Below are 24,444 nucleotides of genomic sequence, written 5' to 3'. Positions count from 1 at the left end.
GATTGGTCAGTTGACCACTGTTTGACCCCGCCCTCAACGGTTTCCGTGGAAGCAGGGATTCTCTCGCGATACGTTTCACGAGAACTCCGCTTTTCCAAATCAAAAGTCTCCAGCTAAGTGTAGCTAGCTACTACGAGTTGGGTTAGAAAAACAGCAACTCGTGAGGTGTCACATGTCTGTCTGTGTTCGACGCATGCAATTATATTGTACAAGGGACTCTTTACTCAGCTACCGGATAAGACTTCAAAGCGGAATGTAACGCAAAGAGGTAATGAAAACTTGTTTTGAACGTCCTGTTTATGTAGCTAGCTAGCTAACGTTAGCAGACCTAGCTCAGGTATTATTTGCCGAGCCGTTAGCCTCAGTGTTGTTAACATTAACTTAATCAAAAAGTCTAATTCCCTCTTAAAATGGGGCTTCTTGCTTTTTAAAAACGTTAATAATACACCACATCATTTAAAAAACAAGAACACAAACGTTCAGTTATGCTAATATTAATAATTGTCAAAGTAATAACGTTAGTTATTCGTACACTCACGTGTAACTGTACGTTAGCCACCAAGGGGCGACCCTGACTAATAGGGCTAATGCAACTGTGACTAAACAGTGTGGTTGCTAAGCGACATGCGAGGTTATGAATGGTGGTTTTGGGTTATCGTATTAATATTCAAATGAACTATTATGCAGTTAGCTATCACCTGGGTGTGTGTTTACCAGGCGATTATTTAGCGACGGTATAACAGCTTCCACTGCGAATCAGACTGGAGTGAAGACCGGTTTTATAATCATTTGCCTATATATTTGACTGTAGTCAATCACGCCATAGTTTATTTGTCAAAGGCGAGGAACCATGGTTGTTGGATTCATTAACTTTTTAAAATCCCAGTTTGTTTCATTGTCAGCACTGTGTATAGCAGCAGCCTGCAGCTGACATGCACTTCAGCTGAGATGGAACCACACGGGGCTATACGATGACCATGTCTGGACCATAGAGATAAAACAGTTGTTGTCAGAACCTGTTAAACCCAGTTAAAACAACTATTCACGAATCCCCTCTGATAATGCAGCGTCGTATATGTGGAACAACAACAGACCACGTAAACTGCTTGTTAAGTGGACTGGTAGGACAGTCAGGGGTTTGACGTTGCACTAATCTAGACAGATGTTCTGATGCTTAATCCCATCCTGTGCGGTATCTGGCTGCCTGATGACCATTATTCTAAAAGATAAAAGAAAGATAAAGCCGGCCGGAGGTGACCTGTTGATGCCATCTGGATCTTCAAATGCAGAAGGAATAAAGAGTTAACCTTTGCAAAAATGGCTGATATGCCTAAAGTAATCTATCTATCTATCTATCTATCTGTCTATTTGTCTATCTGTCTATTTGTCTGTCTGTAAGGGTTTAGGCTGACTGGAATTGTAATATGCCACATATTACGCTGTGTAAAGGGGTCCCCTGGTGTCACGGAGGCGACACTGCCTTCAGTTGCTCTTGCAGGACACAGCTGACATTGCCTTGCTTGATTGCTTGACACTGGAATTATCTGGGCCATAATCGCACAAAAATCAGGTTTCATTATATGTGGGTATATACCGGAATCAGTCTTTTCATTGTAAACTGAGATATTGCGCCATTTTGTCAAGTCCACCTTGACCATGACTTGCAGTCTTAATGCTGAGGAGGGGAAAGGAAGGAGAGTGAAAAATCACTAATAATCTTATAATATTCTAATAGGGGCTTTTAGTGTGTCTATACTCATTGGTAAATTTATCCTACTTAATGGTATTTCTTTTTTTATCTCCTATGATATTAGTATAGATTTTTGTGGTATATATATTTTTTTACCTATAGCTAGTTGCTGCATGATATTTTAAAGTTTGGTATGATATTTGCATCCTTCTAAAATGTATTACAGGATTACTAGGCTATATGTTTCGTATGGAATTATAGTTTCAATTTAGTTTCAGTGTTTTTCATACACTCCAGTTTTCTCTTTTATTTCAGTTTTGTTGGTGCTGAGTTTTAGTCAAATACAATAACACTGACCAGGACAGCAGACAAATTCCGTGCAGACGGTCAGGGAGGTCGGGCAGGGCTTCGTTGTGTGATGCTGCCTTCAGGTGATGTCGGGAAAAATTGTAGTTACGACTTAAGTGCACATGGATCGACCCAACAGAGTGATACGTCTGGGAAAGTCGGGATTTTCTAATAGTTTGTCGATACCTGACGTTTAGGGGGGTGTCTTGAGGGAGAACGGAGACCGACAGCTGATGGTAAAAGTGATGAGGCAGCGCTATACCGTGAGATATTGACGTTGCTGTGCGGCGTATGCAGTCTTGATGCTTGGCATTGCGCGACCTTGAGTGTATTATTGTTAGTATACAACAGTTTTTAACTAAAGAACAACGCAGTGAATCAGATTCAACGATAAAGTAGCCTACTCTGCCAACAAATACAGTTCAGATCATCCAGATTTTGGTGTTACAGAAACAAGTGATGTTGACGAGTTACACGTTTCTGATTTTTCTGTAAATGAATTGATACAATGTATGATAGAACGTAAACATGCGGATTGATAATTTTGTAATAAGGTTTTGGTAGGTTATGGGTCCAATTGTTACACGATTTTAGCACCCAGTGGAATGCCTTTCAGCCAATCATATTGGACGGGTGGAACTGTCTGTTGTATAATTTGTTATTGTATCTTGTTGTTTGGCATTGTGTGTAAATAGTAGGATATTCATGTATAGGCTCTATTTTCACTCTTTTTCTCTACGTATTTTTTTTAGTTGTCATGCATTTTTATTATTTCATTGCCTGATGTGCATTTTCTCCTCTTGATTTTGCCCCCGCAGTCCATAATCAGTGTCGCATGATTTAAAAAGCAAACCAACAGCCACCAAAAACACCTACGTTTGTTACAGGCTCTGTTTTATTGTTACTTCCGACCAGACGCACTTGAATGCGCGACCGGTCCTATTTTACGGACCTCTGGAGTGGGAGTTTACGAGGAGCACTTGAACGCAGCACCGGTCTGATTCAGTCGAGCACACGGCCATTCACAGTTTAAGGTCCCTCCGGTGACTCTGAATGACTCGCCGGCGCGCGTCTCCCTAGACCGATTTGAAGCTTTCGATCGAGGCTGCGGATTTTACCAGCGAGTTGAAGTTGAAGTCGCCGCCTAGTTTGTGAAACGATGCTGATGAAGTTGGAAAGTAATGAGCGAGGATGCTGAAGCTGCCGGCAAGCCCGCTTTGTTCGGAGGAGCGCAAGGCTTTTGTGCCGCTGTCATCCCGCAGCTCATCCCCTGCTGCTTTGTCTTCACTTGGCCCTCTGATAGCGACTGGTAGGTGCACGTCCGCTTTGTAATGCACCGCTTTTATTTCTCTCATGCTATTACATTTACACACTGCTAGTACCTCACTTTAATTACGATTTTCCCGCAATTCAACGAATTATGATGCTGCCCTACCAAGAAAAATCAGCAGGATATTATCCCCGCATGGACTCAGAGTGGGTCTGTGGTACTTAACAGTGAGTTAATGGTGACCTTATAATACTTATGGTAATCTTTCATCTCCGATGGTATCACTATATGAATAATATTCATATAATATTCCATTAGGGAATATTATATTTTTTTCCTGCATGGCTGTAGTTCTTTTTCGTAAGGGCGAAATAATTACACTCGTATTCATATTATGATAAAAGGGGTATTTCCCTGTTATGTCCTTTTTCTCCAGGATCTTTGTGCTGGATTTCTGCCCATGCCGTAGCATAGAGCAGCCTTCCCTGCCTTTGCCCATCAGTGTGTCGGTGTCAGCAGCCCCTAAATAATAGATGGGACCCTCTTCTTTAAGTAACGGGGCTCTCACCCCGTGCTTTTAATAGACTGCAACGACACCAGTGCGTCTTTGTCTGAGTTTTTGCGTCCTAGATGGCGCGGTGGTCTTGTACTTGTATTCGAAAGAGTATCAGCCTACATCCAGGGCTTCTGTAAATCATGGTGATCATGCTATAGGCCATTGACCTATTTAACAGAGAAGGGGGAAAAAACGTGATATCAAGAGGGGGGTGGTGCTGGGTAACGGGAAATTGGACATGTGAAATGTTAGCCTCCTCTATCTCTTTCTGTTCCATCAGTGTGAAATCTTGGCCGCTGCAGATTTGCATTGCCGTGTGAAAGATGAGAGGAGCTGCATGCCCCGAGTGAAATATTGCCTCCTCAGTTCCTTTGTTCCTTCCACCCCGCTGGTCTGGCCACTGGCTGCCTGCCTGGTTGGCTGGAAGACCCGCTTTTGTTTCTATTATCCCATTTTTACCTTGCATTAAAATCCCATTGGAGATAAAAGATGCTTTTATAGTGTGTCAGGGCACCAAGCCATAATAAGCACAGGTGTAAATACACACATTAGGTGCTGCAATCAGACCTTCCTAAAATCACTCAGACTCCCAATTATTTTTTGGCAATATTCACATCAGGGTGTAACCTTGGCATGCTGTTTAATAGGCTAGATCTGGCTAATGTTATGCGGCTTTCTATGAACGGCCTTGGGTGCCTTTCTTTCACATCTTTCACATTTATCTGTGATGCAGGCTGGAGGATTGTTATCTTGTCCTCTTTATACTTGCCAGACAGTCCACCTGAACGCTTTCTTGGCTGCACCGAATACACTGGACAAGAAGGGGAGATGTGTGTGTACGTGTGTGTGCACGTTCATTCCCTTTCTCAGCTGCTATGGTGACCCTAGTCTTCAAGGACATTACCGGAGTCTGCAGCTGCACCGTGAAGCTGACACATTGGGAAGTTAAAAAAAAAAAAAAAAAGAAGCGGGTGGTGGGGGGGTGGGTCATGTTTTATTCTGACATTTCAATAATTTTGCCCCTTTGATTTTGCTAAAATTTTAATTGAACTGTTACAGATCCAGTTGCTATGTTAGCCAAACCTGTCCTGGAGAGAAACAGTTAACCAATTAGCCACTCAATCAGTCTGTTAGCCAGCCAGCCAGCCAGTCTTCTCTGCAGCTAGTCAGCCATCCAGCAAGTTGATAAGCCAGCCAGTATCCAGGGAGGCTTTTCTCATTACCAGCTTTTGAAGCTCTGCCAAAACATACATAGCCTAGTCATTGGGCTGGCTGCACAGAAACAAAGGTCTAAGGTTTATAATTTATAATTCAGTAATGCACTGCTCACCCTGGGTTAGGCTATGCCGTTCTCTAGCACTTTTCACTGACTGAGTGAAAATGTTCTGCTGAAGTCTACAGTACGGCTGCACTTACCTGTTTTGTCAAATTGTAGGGAGAAGAGCTGTTTTGTATTTGTTTTATTTTAATTTTTAGTTAAAAAGTTTATATATAATCTACCTACTGTTGCCAACCAAATCTATGTCCATGGACTAGGTCAGTGCTTTGTGTGTGTCAGTAGTTTGCGTCTGTGTATCTAGTTGTGTGCTATGCAGAGTAGAAGGCACTACTCTGGCCTTGTCTGCTTGCCTTTATGCTTCACTAACTCCATTTTTATAAAAGAGATTTTAGAAAAGAAGTCTCTCTCTCTCTCTCTCTGTGTCTCCCTCTGTCTCCCCAGTTTCCATCTCTCTGATGGTCATCATCATATTTCATAGCAGCTCCCCTCATGAGAGCAAGGCTCTCTTCATTACTGAGACCTGCATGTGTTTGTGCCATTTGAGTAAGCTGACTGCTATCGATCAGACAGCTAGCCACATTGTCGCAATGGAAATGAAACAGATGCAGTTGTTCAAAGTGGTTGCATGTGCGCTCTAGGCTTAGAAACAGTTGGATCAACAAAAGGAGAAAAGAGCAGAAATATCACATGAATAAAAATGAATACAATAATGTAATCTGTAATAATAATAAAATAAATCTAGAATAAAAATGTTCTAATAGGATACTGTTTAATAGATTTTTTTCTGTTTCCATGCTGCTACTTGCTATGAATGTCTAAGCAAGTCACAGACATATAAGCAATACACACACACACACACACACACACACACACACACACACACAGCCAACTGGCCCCTCTTTCCTCTTCATCCCATCTCCCCTGTCCAGATCCCCCTGCATCCACAACTACATCCATAAATGAAATTTGTACATTTTAAAGTGTACATTTGTAACTCTATGCCTGTCAAACACAATAGCAGCGCACACTTTTGAGGCCACGCATGGATAAATTACAACCTTGCCTGTGGCGAGTTAGCCAACTAAGTTAAAACTCTTTTCTCATTTTCAGTAGCCTCTATCACGCTTTTCCATCTTCCCTAAATGGCTTGCTCTTAACAGACATAACAGGGCAGCGGACTTCTCAGTCCTCGAGTGAATAAACGCGAGTGTAAATACCTTGAAAACGTGTTGGACTCATGCAAACAAATACTTAACCTGATAAGCTACAACAAAAGCTGTAAATAGAATTTAATTTGACTGTCTGTTGTTTAGCGAAATTTTATTGTGTTCATAAAATCGTTCTGGAAATGATCTTGATAGGAGAATGTAAAAACAAAAACGTTCTAGTTCAGTTTTTGGTTAGAATTGACCATATTTTAGTGTTCAACCCCTTGTTGTGTGTGCATGTACGTGCAAACCTAAGTGTGCATTAATGCATGCATGAGGTTGTGTGTGTGTGTGTGTTTTTAAAACCACTCGGAAATGGAGAGCACACATTATAACAACAGCTCTCCCAGGGCTGCTTGTCCGTCTCCGGCAAAACACTGAATTACAGCGAATCACTCAACGACGCATCATTTGGTTAGAGGCAAGGTGGGGCGGTTGTTACCTGTCAGTCAGGCACCCTCCGAAAGACAGGTTTGCGGAGCAAGTAAACAGGTCAAGCCGTATCTATTTGTTGTCCTGTACCTAAGTGAGTTCAGCTCACTTAGATTGTTTCACATGGATACACTCTCTAATGGATGTTGGGAGTTGAGGCTGTGTGTGTGTGTGTGTGTGTGTGTGTGTGTGTGTCTCTAGCTGCAGGCAGAGGTTGGTGGTGGTGGTTTGGTGTTGGCCCTTTTCTGCAGCACTCAGCTCCAGTAAGGGTTCATATGAGTTGACTGCAGACTTTTTACAGACTCTTTACTCTCTTCTCGCTCCACAGAGCAGCACGCAAAAAAACAAACTCTTTACCCCCTGAGCGATTTGTGCACGAGTGTGTGTGTGTGTGCATGCATGTGTGCATGCCTTGTCAGTGTCTAAATCTGTGCACCAAGTAATCTATCTCATTGTGCCATGTAGTCATGCATAAATGCCATGGTCTCTGTATGATTTGTAACGTCATCCGACTTGGGATTGAAGTTTGTTTTTGTCTGTGTGCTAGTGTTGCCGTACCAGAATTTTGACTTTGATACCAATACTAAGTCATCAAGCAGTGTCACAGGACAACCACTCTACTCTATTCTCTCTATTTTATCCAAAAGCACCAAAGAAAGCACCTAACTTCAACATCAGTATCAATAACTTAGATAACTTCAGAAATATTCAACAGTGCAGTGAGAACAACTAACAAAATGTGTGAAGATCTTGAATAAAACTGTTTATTGATGCTTTGCATAAGATGCTTTGCTAAGTTGCTTGTGTTACTTGACTTAGACAGCTTTGTAGAAACTTTGGCACCGGAGCTTCAGTATGTTGGTTGGGTGTCCATCTTTGTCAGCTTTGTAAATAGTTCCATATTTGGCTCCTGGCACCAGTTTGCCAACCAGTTGAGGTGAACTGGGATTCAGTTCAAGACATGGTGGACTGTTTGATGCTGTCAGCACATTTTCAGCCATTTTTGCATTGACTGTTGCAGTCCACTGTCAAGAGCCAGATTGCAGCAGCTTTGTCTATTACAATCCTCCTTCTTCTTCTTCCTCTTCTTTCTCTTCTTTTTCTTCTTCTTCTTCTTCTTCTTCACCACCTTCACCTTCTTCCTCTTCTTCCAATCTGTATGTATACACCCTCTGGATGTGACGCTGAAATGGAATTTCAGACACGTGAGGTGTGATTGAATTCAAAATGTTTGCCACAATATTCCATAAGAATGTTGTGCAGACCTACTTTGATTTTAGCAGTTTACTCCTTGTCCAGCACCAGTGAAAGAGGTGGACGTATGTTTCACTTTGATTTACTCAATGTGCTCTCTTGTCTCTCCCTCAGCGACCAGCAGCGTGGTTTGTCAGAGTCGGACCGCGACCGTCAACAGCAGCAGCGGCTCGGCACCATGAGTCTGTACGGCGCTGGTGCCGGTGGCGGCGGCGGGGCGAGCGGAGGGGGAGGAGGAGGAGGCGGAGCGGAACATTACCGGGAGCAGCGGCGGCGCTCCAGCGACCGCTCCCGAGACTCCTCCCACGAGAGAGGAGAGGGCCAGCTCACCCCCTGCATCAGGAATGTCACCTCGCCCACCCGGCAGCACGGTGAGCAGAAAGGAAGGGAGAGAGGGGGTGAACTCAAAAAGTGAAACAGCCATTGTCATGTGTGCTCCTCTAAAAAGTTGTTCTCAACAGTTCTCAACTTTAGAAAATGCTCTCTGCCTAAAAAAAAGACACCAGGCTTGGCACTTTTTCTAAATTGGCCGCTTTCAGTCCGACTTGCAGCTGCTCCCCAGTGACTGCACTGACAGTTTGAAAAAAGCGTAATTCGTCTGATTTATTAGCTGTAATGTTGTTTTTGTCTTCATCTCCTAACCACATGTATGTGTGTGTCTGACTGTCTGCAAGCTTGCTTGTTCATATATCCTCCTCTCTACTGCAGACCGTGAACGCGGCGACGGAGGCTCATCTTCGAGATCCTCCAGTCCACGTCCTCCCAGGGTTTCTCTGCCCTACCCCCCGATCGGAGGAGCTCTGATGGGGGGACACGTGACTCGACCCCTGGGTGCCCCCGGAGGCGACATCCCCTCCAAGGCCCTGGGGCTGGGCCACGGACCGTGCGACATGATCTACGTGTACGACTTCAGCAGTAAAGAGGGGCCTCGCGGCGGGCTGCGGGCTGGGGAACGAGTGACGCTCATCGTGGACAACACGAGATTCGTGGTGGACCCCGCTATCTTCACAGCTCAACCTAACACCATGTTGGGAAGGTAATGACTGGCATGACGGGTTTAGGTCAAAATTCACATATATATTTATCAGGTGCTACTTGTAGTATTTTTAAACATCAATATATCATTGTGAAATTAAGTGTGATGAGATAAAATGACATGAGACCATGGTTGAGACGATTGGTAGCCTCTGTCTCACGCTGGCTTGCTCAAAATTAAGACCTAATTTCTCATAAACCCCGTTGCTCCAGCTTTGTGTCATAAAGCAATCCAGCAGTTTCCCATCAAATCTGACCCAGTGGCACAAAGTAGAGGCTGGTAGAAGCTGCCAATCAACTTAGCGATGGTCTTGTTTGTATATGGTAATTACACTGTGTCAATATTAATGTGGTAATGATTTATTGATGTTAAAAGCTACATCTAGCACCTTCAGTAATAAAAGGTAAAACCTTAAAGCAATATTCCACGTAGTTATAACATGGGGGTTATTCGGCACTTGACTGCCATGAAAACCAGAGTTTGTAGTGTTCGGATTTGTACTTCCCATTCATTTGAATGAGGCCACAAAAATAGACTGAAAACTGACATTTGACAACATGTTGGTGAACAGATTCAACAACAGATCCTGCTGCTGTGATTTTCAGTTGATGTTTGGTCATACTTTTTAGAGCGTCATTTCGCCAAATAGCATTTTTATTGATAGAAGAGAACATAGCGGAGGGATACCATTTGGGAGAGATAATTCCTGTTTGGGAGACCGGATCTACTTTTATTTTTAAATACTAATTTTAGTGTAAAGCGTGGATAGAAATGCAAAATTACGAAGGACCCAAAATTGCTTCATTGTCTTAAAAGCAGGATCTGTTGTTCACCAATGTGTTGAATGTTTTCAGTCTATTTTCATGGCCTCATTCAAATGAATGGGAAGTAAAAATCTGAACGCTACAAACTGGTCCAGCTGCATCCAATCTTGGTGATTAGTTTATATTCTGGTTTTCATGGCGGTCAAGTGCCAAATAACCCCCATGTTAAAACTAAGTGGAATGTTGCTTTAAGGCAGAGTTGTGATTTTTAGTCTTCTTCAAGATAATTTATCCCATTATTTTCTACTTCTTTGTGTTGTTTTGATCCCTGTTGTTGGCAGCAAATAAGTATTGAGGGGAAATTCTGATCAACTTCAGTCTTTGATGTGCTATTATAGCCTTGAAGCTGATTAGAACATGTTACAAACAGCAGCAATACTGATAAATCAGAGGATAAAAAACCACTAGTGGCATGGTTTCTCTGTTGATATTGAAGTGTTTTTCATGTTTCTGATCTGTTGTGTGTTTTGCAGGATGTTCGGTTCGGGGCGGGACTACAACTTCACGCGACCCAATGAGAAGGGAGAGTTTGAGGTGGCCGACGGCATCAGCTCCACCGTCTTCAGAGCCATTCTGGTGAGAAAGCCGAGTCCAGGCCTTCGTCTGGGGCTGACATGCTCTCTCTCTCTCTCCTCTCTCTCTCTCCCTCTTTAATCCCCCCTCTTTGTCCTTTTCTCTCTCCTTCCCTCTCTCTCTCTCTCACTCTCTGTTGCCCAGTAAATTCAGGACTCCTCTGATAACATGTCTCTCAATGCTTTAACCACTTCTTTCTTCTCCCTCTATCCAGCTCTCCCTCCATTAATCCATATTTCTATTACACCCATCAGATACCTCTCCATACCTCCACCACCACATCTCTCTCTCTCTCACTTTCCTCTGCCGTTCGTCTGTTCCACTCCACTCTGTCCATTTCCTGGGTGTGATATCGAACGCTCTGTACCACCATCATTCCCTCGCTGCTTTTACCGACAGAGATGTTCAGCTCAGTCTTAAATGGGAGATCAGTTCCCCTACTAACACGATACTCAAGTCCAGTTTTGTGAAGCAAAATATACAAGTGCTTTACCTCATCTGCCTGCATGTCCTCAAAAAGTCTGAAAAAGTCTTAAATTACACTGTCTAAATTTACGGCCTTGAAACATGTTAAATACAGTAATGAGAGGTCTTAATTTTTTCACCATATAATCACAGTCTTATTTTTTAATTGAGTTTCATTTTGATGCAAATATGAATTTGAATAAATATATTGACAGATTCTTTACATTTGGTGATATTTAGTCGAGGCAAGGTTGGGAAGTAAGGCAAACAAAATAAGACAAATGCAGTGAAATGTGTAGTTTCACCAAAAGATGTGAATGGGATGTGAATTTATTTTCTTATGTTGTACTACAGGACAGATACAGAACAGGGCTAATATAATATGCCAAACTTGTTTTGTTTTTATAGCATCTACTTTAATAACCATAGTTGGACATCATGTTCCTAATAATTATATAATAGTGTCCTTTTTCCTATACTGCCCATTTACAGGTCTAGATCTATCATTAGCTATGTTTCATTGGAAACGGGCTGTTTTTGACAGATTTCTCTTTATTTTGGTAGTTTAATTGGTCTTAAATTTAAATCCAAGTAGCATTAAATAGGTCTTAGCTCGATGCACGATTCCTATTCTGTTGTCAAATTCAAATCTTTATTGGCAGGACAAGAGAATCTGTGCTGCCCAAGCATTTGCAAAAATATAACCACCAATAAATGAACAATATTCAAGCATAGAAACATTTAAAAAATCATATCAAAACATTATAACAGGGGATATTGTACACAACTGCAGTTCATATACTGCATGTTCATAAATTTGAAATGTATACGATAAAATGTGAGTCATCAGAGATGGGTGAAATCCCAGCGCTGAGTTGGAGTAGCAGAGTGCAACAGTTAGTCCTATTCCCTTACATATCTTCACACATCCTCACCCAGGACTGTGGGTAGGTTTGTATTTGTGATAGGGTCCTAAATTGGGAATATTCCTTTAAATTTAAGACGTATAAGTTTTCCTTATCTTGTGATATTTTGAACATGAGAAAAATAGGTATTTCTATTTTGATTTCCCTGTGTTTGCAGTGCTTTCAGAGCCTCTCATCCTTGGGTACAGTTTCAAGGTTCCCAAGTAGTAGATTTACTATGAGTTGTTCTTTTGATTCGTTTCATTAATACTCAGGTATTTGGTCAGTTTAATTTCTCTGTCTAAAGTTTGATAGCGCTAGTTTATTCTGAATTTTAATTTCATGTTTCCAATAATCTGTGTACCGTCTTTTAAAGTGGAGGTCAGGTCATCAGTGGAGCTTACCATATATCGTTCGACACACTGTGATAAAATCGATGTCTTAATGGTATCAGGCGATCATCTGAGTAAAAATCAGTTTAAAAAACAATCAGAGCCTCTCTTATCGCTGTCCTTTCAACCCTCTTTCTCTCCCTCTATCTTTCTCTCTCCCTTTTTCTCTGTCTCATCTACTCCCTACTGCCTTCAGAAGTATTCAAATACCCATCTATCCATCTATGTACCTTCTTTTTCTATTGTTTTCAGAGAGCTACCCTGGTAGTATAGAACATCCTGCGTCTTTTTTCTCAGCCTGCTATCTTTAGTTTCTCCCCTTTTATCCTTTGTTACGTTGCTTTGCTGGTGATGTTAGGGAGCCCTGTTTTGGGTAAAGGGTCTTTGTAGAAGCATTTTAATGGAAAAATCCATCTTCGAACACTCTTACACTGTTAGATATCATCAGTCTGGGATGTTCAGTGCATTCCAGGAGTTATTTTGTGATAAAGTCTTGTAATTTACTTCTTTGGTGAACCTACTTTCCCTCAACCTGTCTCGTCTAGTTCTACTTCAGTTAGTGATTTCCTACATTTCTCAGAATGACTTTCGACAACCGCTAGAGAAGGGCTGTAAATTTTTGCTTTCAATCAAAGGTGGGTGTATGGGCATATGAAGATAGTTAGCTAGCCAACTAGGTCATGAACATTGGGCCTTATGGAGAATTTCTTTAATCTTATAGTTTTTTTCCCGCATAAATCAGATTAATCTCAGAAAATCTGAGTTTTTCTCGCAAACTTCTGACTTTAATCACAGAAATGCATTTTTTTGTTTTTTTCTTGTAAATTTCTGTAAATAGCTGAAACAATTCTGCTATCAAACTTTATTGTAGCTGCATTGGAAATATCTCAGCATGATATCATGTCAGCGGTTGGCCAGTTATTCACAGGACTAAGAAAAACACACCAAACAACAAAACGGGCCCAGAAATGCAAGGCACATCGCCAATAGTTGTTTTTAACAATGTTAAGTTGTTTCAAGTGGATTTTTCCTTTAAGAGGTTATGCTGTCGTATCTGTATATGGTTGGCTTTACTGCGGTTTTAATGTTGACAAAGGTGGTATCTAGCATGTGCAGCATGTGTTGGATAAGGCAGGTTTCCAGCTATCAGCTCCTAATACTGCACAATGTGCTTCATTTCTCTCTGCCCTCGTCCAAATGTCCATTCGTTCTCTCGTTTGCTGTGCCGTTAAAGTCCACATTGACGGAAAGGCAGGTAGGAAAGCTTGTGTGTGTGTGTGTGTGTGTGTGGACTAATAAACTGTATTGTCAGAGTGAGAGAACACTTCCCTCAGTGGTTTGAGGTGTAATGTCATGAGGTTTGTCACCCTATTAGCTTGAAGATTGATCTTGTTGCAGTGGAAACAGGTTGACTCCTTGCTAGTCAGAATCTGGATTAGAGAGCTCATGCAACTTCTCCAGTTGGAGAAACGTAAATATACTTTAAACAGGAACAAAACCCCAAACCCACATCTGTGTAAAGCCTGACATCTAATGGTAAAAAGCATGCTACTGAAATGGCCATCTGCTATTGGCTGATCTTTGGTGTCAGGCGATGTCACCACCTGTTGTTTTCTATAGAAGGTGACATCAAAATAGTATTCATTTACCTCTACTCTTTGTGTGGGGAGTACTGAAGGGAATGGGATAATAATTGTTTGATTCTGGTTATGGGTAAGTTATACTGTCTGATCTTTATTACATCCAGTATGTGTGTGTGTGTGTGTGTGTGTGTGTGTGTGTGTAGCCATGAAAGCAAACCCAGAACGCTCACAGGGTGCTGGGACAGAAATGAGTGAATCTGACTGCCTAGTCGTAAAAGGGGATGCTGTCAGTGTCTTCGTAATTGAAAAACATTTTTCCCCCTCAATGCTGCTCAATGCTGGTTAGCTTGACCACGTGTGAAATGTGTATGTAGACTGTTCGGTTTCCAAAAGTTGTCCTGTACATAGACTGCAAGATGGAGTGAGAGGAGAGTGTTCTCTTTGTGTTTGTCATCATGGCTTGCCAATATGAAGTGCTCTTGCTGAGAGGATGAAAGCACTTTGTGTGTGTATGAAAGGGGGAGAACTAGAAAGACGGCAAAGGAATGGAATCCCACAAAAGCTTTTCACTCCTGTATCTCCACTACTCCCTCGCTTCTTCCCCACTGTCTAAATACAGAACAGGAACACTAAAGGTGAGGCGACTGCCCCATTCTCCTGCAAATGAAAAGGCCTCTCCGCTTCCCAGGCTGGCAGAGCGGCGCGGTGCGGGGCTTTAGAGCAAAGTTAGCAGGCTTACAAAGAGAAGCCACCGCGATGCCTGGTGGCTGATGGGAAAACAGCCGCTGCGAGCGAGCGCCTCGCTTGACGCGGGGCCCGCTTCCGCGTTTCACAGGCTGTAGAAGAGCAGAGGATGGGGCAAAAGCGGAGGGAGGAGGGAGAGTGACGTCGCCGGCTTTTGCCTTCATCACCGCTCGCTCTCCATCCCTCCCCCTCCTCCTCCTCTCCATCCATCTCCCACTCTCTCCCACTCTCTCTCTCTCTCACTCTCACTCGCCTGTGTTTGAGCGGAGCGGCATCAATAATGGCGTCTTGTTTTTCCTCCCATGCCTGTGTGTGTGCATGACCGCCCTGCCCCGTTTCTACATATGTGTGCCTCCCCATGTGTGTGTGTGCGCACTGGTGAAATGGCAGGATTACTACAAGTCGGGGATAATCCGCTGCCCTGATGGCGTTTCCATTCCCGAGCTGAGGGAGGCATGTGACTACCTCTGCATCTCCTTCAACTACAGCACCATCAAGTGCAGAGACCTCAGTGAGTACTGCAAATAGACAGCTCATTTCACTGTTAGTACAAACTATATGTGCAGCTAGAGATAGATGCAGCCCACCACTGTTGTCGTTAACACAGAGACCTCGGTGAGTGCGGAGCATAGACAAAGATCTTTTCATTGTTTTGTATATTAGTAGGCAGCCTATTGAACTTTTATTTTATGACGAAATAGAGGAATTACTGCGTACTGGGTATAGAGATAGCCACTGTCTTTCATTCTCCTGTAGAAATGACGATAATTGAGCCAGTAGTGGAGATAGTATGATAGATAGACAGATAGATGTATCCCATTTACCTGTTATTTACAGTAAACACAGGCTCAGCCCTTGTTGACTGACCTGGCTGTTTGTTTGCATTGATGTTGCTTGCCTGTCGTTTGCATTTGACACACCTGCGGCAGTGTACTGTTACATGGAAATGTCATTTTGTTACAATGCTACATGTCTGTGTCTGTGTGTGTGTGTGTGTATGACAGAGTGAGCGCACTGGAGCCTATGCGCATATTTGTGTGCACTTATGTGTTATTGTGTGGAGAACTGTGTGTGTTGGTTGCTTCTTGTTTATGCCTCTGAGTGAGTAGGAGGAGCAGCCTCAGCTTGCCAGCTGCTGATGTGTGTGCGTGCGTGTGTGTGTGTGTGTGTGTGTGTGTGTGTGCGTGCTGGGCTCTAAGTAGGTCATGATTAGCTGTGAGATCTGATGCCTGCTATGCAGCCCAGGCCACAAACCACCAGCGCTAGCAGGTCTCATTCTTTCAAATGGAGGCATGAGATGTGGTTTTTGAGGGTTTTTAGTTCGTAGCGCCTGTTTTTTTTTTTGTGGTTTTCATGATTATTTTGTCCCCGAAGTTAATCTCTGTCCCTAAGTTGGCCGTACAGATGCTCAGCATGGCAGCACATATAATACACCATGTTTTCTATTTGTGTGTTTTTAAGAGGTTGCATTCAGGAGTACATGGTTATACAACATTAATAGGGTTATACAACAAACCTTGTTTGTTGTGTTCAGGCAGCGCAGCACAGGCAGCATTTAGAGGTTTTGAATGTGGGCAGCAGGGGATGGAGAAAGACTAGAATCTGGAAATAGTAGGCTTGGACATCTGAGATTCTCTAGGGAATACAGACCATTTTCAGTGCATATTCAGGGTTTTGTTGACATATATACTGATCAAATATGGACTAAATATACATCATTAGGACATACTGTATCCTTGGATAGGACATATCTTAATGTCTTCTGTTTGTTTGTTAGTCTTTGCTAGTATCTCTGGATTCTAAAAGGTGACGAAGTGTTTTTGCATTCCAGAGTTCAGATATTCTCCGGATATGAAGTTTGAAAATTACATGATTGGAGAGTATTACTTCATATCAACATATTAGGAAATATCTAGGCAAGGTTATCTACTAGTTCTGGGCCTTTTTTCACAGGTTGTGGATAACATTAAGGGGTAGGGGGAAGAAGTATATATAGCCTTGCACAGAGTAAGAAAGAGACATTACGGACACAGTTTGCAAGAGAAAGAGACAGAGGAGGAAGGCAGACAGTGGCAGTCTGAGTCTGAACATGCCCATTCTTTTGACAGGAGTTTTCACCCAGTTGTCTTTTGTTTCACGCTCCAATCCCCCTTTTCCCCGTCCTGGCTTTGTCTTTATACGAGAGGGATCTAACTGTACTTACAGTCACTGTCTTAAAGAAACCTCAGATGTCCACTTAGCCATCACCCTCAGTAATTTAAAGAGACACATTGACCGTTCCTGTTGATGCCCATGTACTTTTTAAATTTTACAATACGTTATCAATGGTTGGGCTTGGTCACAGGGTCATAAATCACTTTCTACAAGTGGAAAATAATGTCATATATCAATCATCAAAATAGCAAAGTTTCACATTCCAGTTTTATGAAAGGCACAGATGATATTTATTATGGGAAGTTACAAAGTATCTTTTAAAGACCCAGTTACTTTGTGGCACCCTGAAACATTGTCAACCCACAACAACTTTGTTTACATGGTGATTTTTTTGGTGTTTCTTGTCTGAGCTTTTTAATGCAAGGGCTGAGAGTATGTAACTGCGAAACATGAGTTTTATATGTATTTTGAGGCTGTGAAAGTGCTGTCTGCATTTGTAAACATTGGCATGAAACAGACGTGTATTTTCAGTGGTGATGAGCTGAGAGAAAGTTCTAGAAAGCTTATTTTGCACCTACAAATCAAGAATATTTATGTGAATGAACCAAAATTTAGGTGATAAAACAAGTTCTGTTCTCAAGCTTTGTATCTGCATTTGATGTAGCTGGGATACATTTGGGCTACAGCTGACTTTATTATGTCTCTGTTATCCACACTGAAATCGGATTTCTCCTTTCCTCACCAACGCAGATAGCCGCATTTTACTTCCTCTCCTTATATTTATGTTGTTTAGTGAGATGGCAAGTGTTTGGGAATTCCTGGTTGGAATGTTTGTTTCCGTTTACATATGTGCATTGGAGATGCATTGCATTTAATGCGGCCAAATGCGTCTCTGATCACTTCTGGAGGTAGTTTGGGTGATCAGATCTTTAATGCATCTGGATTTTAAGCATTTTTGCTCAATTTGAATACAATCTGATCATCCAGGATGCAGGTTAATGCCAAGTGGAAAGGATGCATTTGATCTCTAACCAATACTGGGCTTGTTGTTCAAAGTAATATATTACCTATTGTTATTTTTTTCCAAAGTAATTACTTATTACTCCCTTGGGGCAGTAATTTATTACATTACTGTTTGGATTAGTTTTCTGTTTCACCGCAAAATTGTTGATTACATCCTCTGAAAGGTACTACTGTAAATAAATCACTGGTGATTGATGACTGTAACATTATCCTTGAAATTGAATAGTAATTGGTTACACTACTTGTTGCCAGAAAAAGTACTGATATTACTGTGTTACCACCCAACACAGCTACTAACAGCCGTGTACTCCCTCCCTCTTTCTTTTGCCCTCCTTCTCCCCTCGCCCCCCCTCCTCAGGCGCCCTGATGCACGAGCTGTCCAACGACGGGGCGCGGCGTCAGTTCGAGTGCTACCTAGAGGAGATGGTGCTGCCGCTGATGGTGGCCAGCGCCCAGAGCGGGGAGAGGGAGTGTCACGTCGTGGTGCTCACCGACGACGACGTGGTGGACTGGGACGAGGAGTACCCGCCGCAGATGGGAGAGGAGTACTCACAGAGTAAGAGATATATATCATCACTGGGTTAGAAAAACCTGGTTACGCTCATACTGTGATTATGAGAAACCTGGTTAATATTAAACTGGTTACTGCAGCATGGAAACATCTTAATGCTTTCACTTTTGGCTTTCACCATCTGTGCAAAGTCAGACCCGCACAGCATTATGGGTACATGTTGATGTCCACAAAAAAACATGGCAGTAAGCAGTACTTACTATTACTATTATTACATCTTTTCTTTCTCCTGTATTAGCTGTGAGAAATAATACAGTACCCACAGACTTAGGATCAGTTATTGAAGGTCATGTAGTGGATTCATGTTCTGAATGTCGCTCTCCTCTGATGCCGACAGTCATCTACAGCACCAAGCTGTACCGCTTCTTCAAGTACATCGAGAACCGAGACGTGGCCAAGTCGGTGCTGAAGGACAGAGGGCTGAAAAAGATCCGACTGGGCATCGAAGGTACTGGATCCATGCTTTTCTTTTTCCTTGTCTCCACTACTGAATTACAAAGTATTTACAGTTATCATGCTGTAGAGTTATGATTGTATTGGTTAGATGAGTTTCAGTTCTGATTTCAGTCATGTTGCAGATAAGAATTGCAGAAGTCCAGAAATGTATAAAATTGTATTGTACTTGTAATATGCAACATGAAAACACACGAAAAACAGGCTGTGTGCTGCACGGCTGTAATGGCTACTGAATTCTTCTTCTATTCATTTAAAACAAACCGCTGTTGCTCAGGAGCAGCATGCATTCGCCACCCAGTGGTCAATGTAGGTATTACCGGTGTAAGCCGGTATTCGGCCATGTATCAAACTGGTTTTACATTTTTTACACCGGCCCAAGCCTAGTAGGAACCCTGTATAATGCTTTTTAATGTAACTTGGGATCATTAGAGGTGTATTTCATGTGTTTTTTCCCCCAGAACACATTTGTAATAAAGTGCCAGTAGTCTAAGCAGTAGCTCAAATCTAAACAAAGCATAGTCAGGAAGGCTGCAGATGTTTCCCTCCTCTCTCACTGACCTGCTCTGGTGACCTTTGACCTCTTCCCTCTCCAGGCTACCCCACCTACAAGGAGAAGGTGAAGCGGCGGCCCGGCGGTCGTCCGGAGGTCATCTACAACTACGTCCAGCGTCCCTTCATCCGCATGTCCTGGGAGAAGGAGGAGGGGAAGAGCCGCCACGTGGACTTCCAGTGCGTCAAGTCCAAGTCCATCACCAACCTGGCGGCGGCGGCCGCGGACATTCCTCAGGACCAGCTGGTGGTCATGCAGCCCCCGGGGCCGCAGGTGGACGAGCTGGACACTCTGCCGGGACACCAGCCGCAGCCGGGGCTCGGCGACCCCCACCAGCCGGCGCAGGGGCCAGAGGCCACCTCCCCCCAGCCGCCGCAGGGCTACGACGCCGCCAACCACCCGGCTCCGCAGGGGCAGGACACCGGCCACCAGCAGGGGCAGGACGGCCCCGGCCAGCCCCCGCTCAGTCTGCCCCACAGCAACCAGCAGCAGCACAGCAGCAACCTCACTCAGGCCACCTACCACTACGAGCCGGACCCCGACACTCCTTCACCCTCCGCATGAGACTGGCTGTCTGCTCACCCCCCCCCCCCCATCACCCCCACCACATTCACACTGAGAGCAACCTGACAGGCAAACACACCGTCTTTCATAACCTTAAATCATTTTGATGAGTTTACATAGCTAGCCAGCATCTAATTAGATAGCATTAACTGAAAATAAACACTCAAAATTACTTCAGTTTACTGTCAACCCCAACATTGGATGCAACTGTCGTCCAGGCATCGTTTTTGAGACGTTTACTTCTATAGTCTTTCAAATAAAAGTTGTAGAGAACTGGGAAACTTTGACCGGCTGCGATCAACTTCTCATCCATTTTGCAAGCACATCGTCATGGAAACAAGGAAGCACACAAATCTGAAGTTCAGCCACAGCCAACTTTTCTCTGCCGACAAGCTTGCTGAGCCTCCACACATCGGCCCAGTTCCCCTGCTGGCTCAGCTCTATAGGAAATGAATGGACTTCGGTGACTTGCTGATCATGTTGCTCCTAGTGTGAACTCTGGGGTTCGCCCTCCTCCTCCTCCCCCCTCCTCCTCCTCCTCCCCCCTCCTCCTCCTCCAGCACTCTTCCACCCCCTCTAGTCACCCATGCCTTCTCCTCCTCGAGTGGCAAAAAGGCCACTTTGCCTTTCTCTTGCACCTCCGCTGCAGCCTTTCTCGATCTTACAGCCTCAAGCAGAAAATACCGGCGTAACGAACAGCCAAGGAGCGATAAAGAAGCACACAGGAAACACCAAGCCTCCTTGTCCAACTCTGTTCACACAGATTTTCCTTTTTATTTACCTGACCAAAGGAGATTTTATTTTCTTTCAGTATTCTGTATACATACAACAAAAAAGACACGGAAGAAAGTACTGTAGATTACATTATAATGAAGTTAAATTTAAGTGTGTGTGCAAGCGAGAGGTGACTGAGCGTGTGTGTGTGTGTGTGTGTGTGTGTGTGTGTGTGTGTGTTGCTGCTGTGTCATACTGTACCTCACACTGGGGAAGTGAAATTCGATACCTCTTCACGCTCTCAAACTTTATTTTTGGGGGCAAATAAGTTGGATGTGAATATTCACTTTTCCACTGTTTGTAAAGACCTTGATACATGGATGATATTTTTGGTTTCAGGCAGCGTAGATGGGCATTTTTTTCCGCAACACCTATGACTTTTCCCCACTCTTTTTGTTCAGTTTTGTCCTTATTAAACACCCCCATCATTACTGCCTCAGACCTCGTTTTCCGCCGCATCTTCCTCCATTAACGTTTCACTTCGCACCACGTTTTGGTTTCGCTGCACTCCCCGCTCGCGACCCGACCGCTGTCCCGACCACGCAGGGCGACAGGAGAGACGAGAAGACACATCCTACTTTTTTTGTAATAAATGTTGTTCACAACACTTTCCTCACGGATGACTCTCGCCTTGTTTGTTTATTAATTTAAAAGGGAACGGCAGTCAGCGTCAGAACTTGTATATCCAAGTGTGGTGTGTTGTCAGGTGATTGACGGGTTTAACTGGTAGTGGGAGTGTGTGGATTTGAATATTGCATGACAGACAGGTATGGAGGGATGATGGACTGCATTGTGTAGTGTCCAGGTTTTGGGGAGTGGTTGAACTGGACTTTCCAACAACACTGTTTTCTGACCATATTTTGTTTGAAAAGTGACCCAAGTCCTGGGAAACCCCCTCCAATCAACCAATCACTCAATCAGTCAGATAGATTGATCATGACTGAGCAGGCATGTTGAATATCTACCGATTGAAAGTAAGAGTGAAAACTTAAGTTAACATTCACCTCTGTTTTCACCATTTATCCTGTGGCACAACAGGAAGCAGTAACTTGTAGTTTGAAGCTTTACGCCCAGACTCTCTGTACTTTAGGAGTGTTGTGGTTTTCTGAAGCTCTGGCAGCAGATAAAGGAAATGTTGCCAGTAGCTCAATGTGACTGAACTCAGAGATGCGGTTTGGAGATTAAATATGAAAACAAAACGAACTGCTGCCACAGCAACTTCACTCAGTCACTCTTTAAACAATGTTGTGTGCCACATGAGAAACCGATGAATAAGCTACAAATTGAGTAGTTTAACCTGATATAATCAAACTACCAAGGGGCACTTTGTTGTGAGATGTTGGTTTAACATTTGAAGTCCCTGAATGACCCGCATATTTTTCTCATTCCAACTGATCCTAACCAGGATTCAACCTTTAATCTTGAGTGCTCTCACAGTCGCCATGTCTATGTTTTTGCCAACTGCATTTAAAAAAAAAACCTTTTCACTTCACAAAACCTACAAACAAAGTGTGGCAAACTCTCATCTGCAGCTGTAAACATGCTGAATAGTGAATTTCTGACACCAAGTGATGATTTTTATTTTGACTTTTCAGCCCATTTCTCTTGATTAATTACTGGAAGAAAACTAGAGACTAAAGAAGAATTTGTCACAAATATTAGAATATGGTACATTTGTAAATTACTGTTTTTTCTACCATAAACTATCTGGCTTTGAGAACCATTGATCTATCTACATATTGGTTTAAAGTCGAGATGAAATGAAAAATGCCTTTTTAACCCTTTTAGATCACATCCCCGGTCATACTGTGCACCTATTTAACAATATATGCCAAAAAAAATACAAAAAATCAATTTCTTTGTATTCTTATATCAAAATTCAATCATGTTTTCTTCCTGTAAAACAAAATATGCCGTGTGCTTACGTAAGCATGCCTCAACCAATTTCAACCAATAATATCATGACATCCACCCATCAATCAATCTTCAACTTTTAGCGCACAGAGCTAAGAGGCTAAGATTCATTCGTTAGCTAGCTAGCAACAGCATGGTACTTCGGTGTGTCTTCGGGTGTTATGACACACCCACTTTTCAACGTTCAAATCAAATTCCTCCCAACGTTATGTCCCGCCTGTCTTTCCTGTTTCACTCGGAAATACGTCACGATACGGAAGTTAGATACTCTCGAAATGCCGTTTCATCTCGACTTTAAGGACATAATTCTGTAACCACTTCAATACTAAGCCTTGTTGTTCTAATGGAAAAAAAAGAAGAAAAAAAAGTTCAAAACAGTGACACCTTCAGTAGTGTAGTGACACAGGGTCGACAAATGACAGAAACAAATAATTTTATTTTAAAAATATTTCACTGCTGATACATACAATACACTCATCATACTCATATATATTTGCATAAAGTATACTCTTAACATGATAATATTTAAAGATTTGATACATTATTGTCAGGTGGGGAGAGGGGGGGTATATCGACAAGGGGGGAGGGGGGGACACTTTATTGTAGTGTGTAGCGTAAAAACATTGAAACAGAAAAAAACCACTAGAACAGATACAGAGGTAACCTCGCCAGCTAGTAGCAGTATTAGAGGATGACGGGGGAACGCGCAACGTCTTTTCAGTTTTTGCTCTCGCGACCCAACCGTGTGCACGCTCGAACAAAAGTGATTTAAGTGCTCCAACTGTCACAAAGCCTCGAGTAGGCTATAAACTTGGGTAAGCACTCTTTTATCGTGTGGACTTGTGTAAATGGTTGCTGTCCCGTTTTTTCAACCGAATTTGAACAGGGACAGGATGCTAAATGCCATTTCCCCCTTCGAATGTCAACCTCTAATCCGAAGATTTAGGCCCGCGCGCTCCAAGATGGCCGGCGAGGTTTAAGAGATAGGTTGTGTTGAGGATACTAAATGATCATGTAGGGGAACAGACACTGAAACCATTCAGACGCTCTTACCTTTCCCCCCACTGAGCAAGTAGAGTAGCTATATCCCCGTTACAAAGTCCTATTCTGCTGGAGTACTGCTGTTCATTTCTATGACGTGTATCTGTCCGTCTGCTGCTTCACGCGCCCCCGTCTGGATCACGTAGCCCTCTCGACTTAAGGTAGTTTGCATTGACAGTTTACATGTAGCTGCAGTACTTCAGCGTACTGTTAAGTGCCCGAGAGACCAAATCCAAGGGTAACTGTAGGATTTCAAAAACCCAGTCGAATTTCAACTCTCCCAATTCTCTTTGTGCAGTAGAATTAAATTCTGAGAGGTATTTGTTTTAGTCCTCCCAACCCCAGCCGGACAACTGTTGAAAGGCTGTTCCTATTTTTCTTGGGCAGTTGATGATGGACATCTTTTCTTATACTTTTTTTTTTTGATAAGGAGCGCTGAATCAGAATCGGTTGCATTTTTCTTTATAAATCAGGAGTGATCCGATTTAGCCCTCCTGTTTCGAGAGTTAGTTAGGGAATAAAGTCTGAATAACTCCATGAGTGTTTCATGGGATATTAGGTGGGCATCCTGTGACCCCACCACCCAGTTTCTGTGTTAGTGGGCCAATGGCAATGAGGCTGCCATCATCTGTCCCCCCATAGAGAGTAGTGGGAAAGGAACAGACCTTGGTGAAACGGTGGCCGAGAACATTTTCCATGTGGAAACACGAGGGATGCTCGATTTATCAATTCAATTGAATTGCCGTCTTTTGAGACTGGTAAATGATCTGGAGAGATAAACCGAGCGCTCCTCAAAGAGGTGAAATATTTGAAAGAGAGAGGGGGAATCTGTTTTTGC

General features: G+C 43.0%; 1 protein-coding gene across 1 annotated transcript; it reads left to right on the top strand.

Annotated features, from left to right (window-relative positions):
* The first annotated feature begins 108 nt into the window (after positions 1 to 108).
* Positions 109 to 21,267, top strand: LOC139909004 (BTB/POZ domain-containing protein 10). Its single transcript, XM_078283276.1, has 8 exons — positions 109 to 268; positions 8,152 to 8,408; positions 8,746 to 9,073; positions 10,371 to 10,473; positions 14,950 to 15,070; positions 18,095 to 18,292; positions 18,645 to 18,755; positions 19,357 to 21,267. Exons 2-8 carry the CDS (start codon positions 8,216 to 8,218, stop codon positions 19,875 to 19,877), a joined length of 1,575 nt encoding a protein of 524 aa, XP_078139402.1. The 5' UTR covers positions 109 to 268; positions 8,152 to 8,215; the 3' UTR covers positions 19,878 to 21,267.
* The last annotated feature ends 3,177 nt before the right edge of the window (positions 21,268 to 24,444 follow it).

This window comes from Centroberyx gerrardi, chromosome 4 (assembly GCF_048128805.1).
Source record: "Centroberyx gerrardi isolate f3 chromosome 4, fCenGer3.hap1.cur.20231027, whole genome shotgun sequence".
Classification (NCBI taxonomy): domain Eukaryota; kingdom Metazoa; phylum Chordata; class Actinopteri; order Beryciformes; family Berycidae; genus Centroberyx; species Centroberyx gerrardi.
This window is presented reverse-complemented; position numbering and strand designations above follow the sequence as displayed.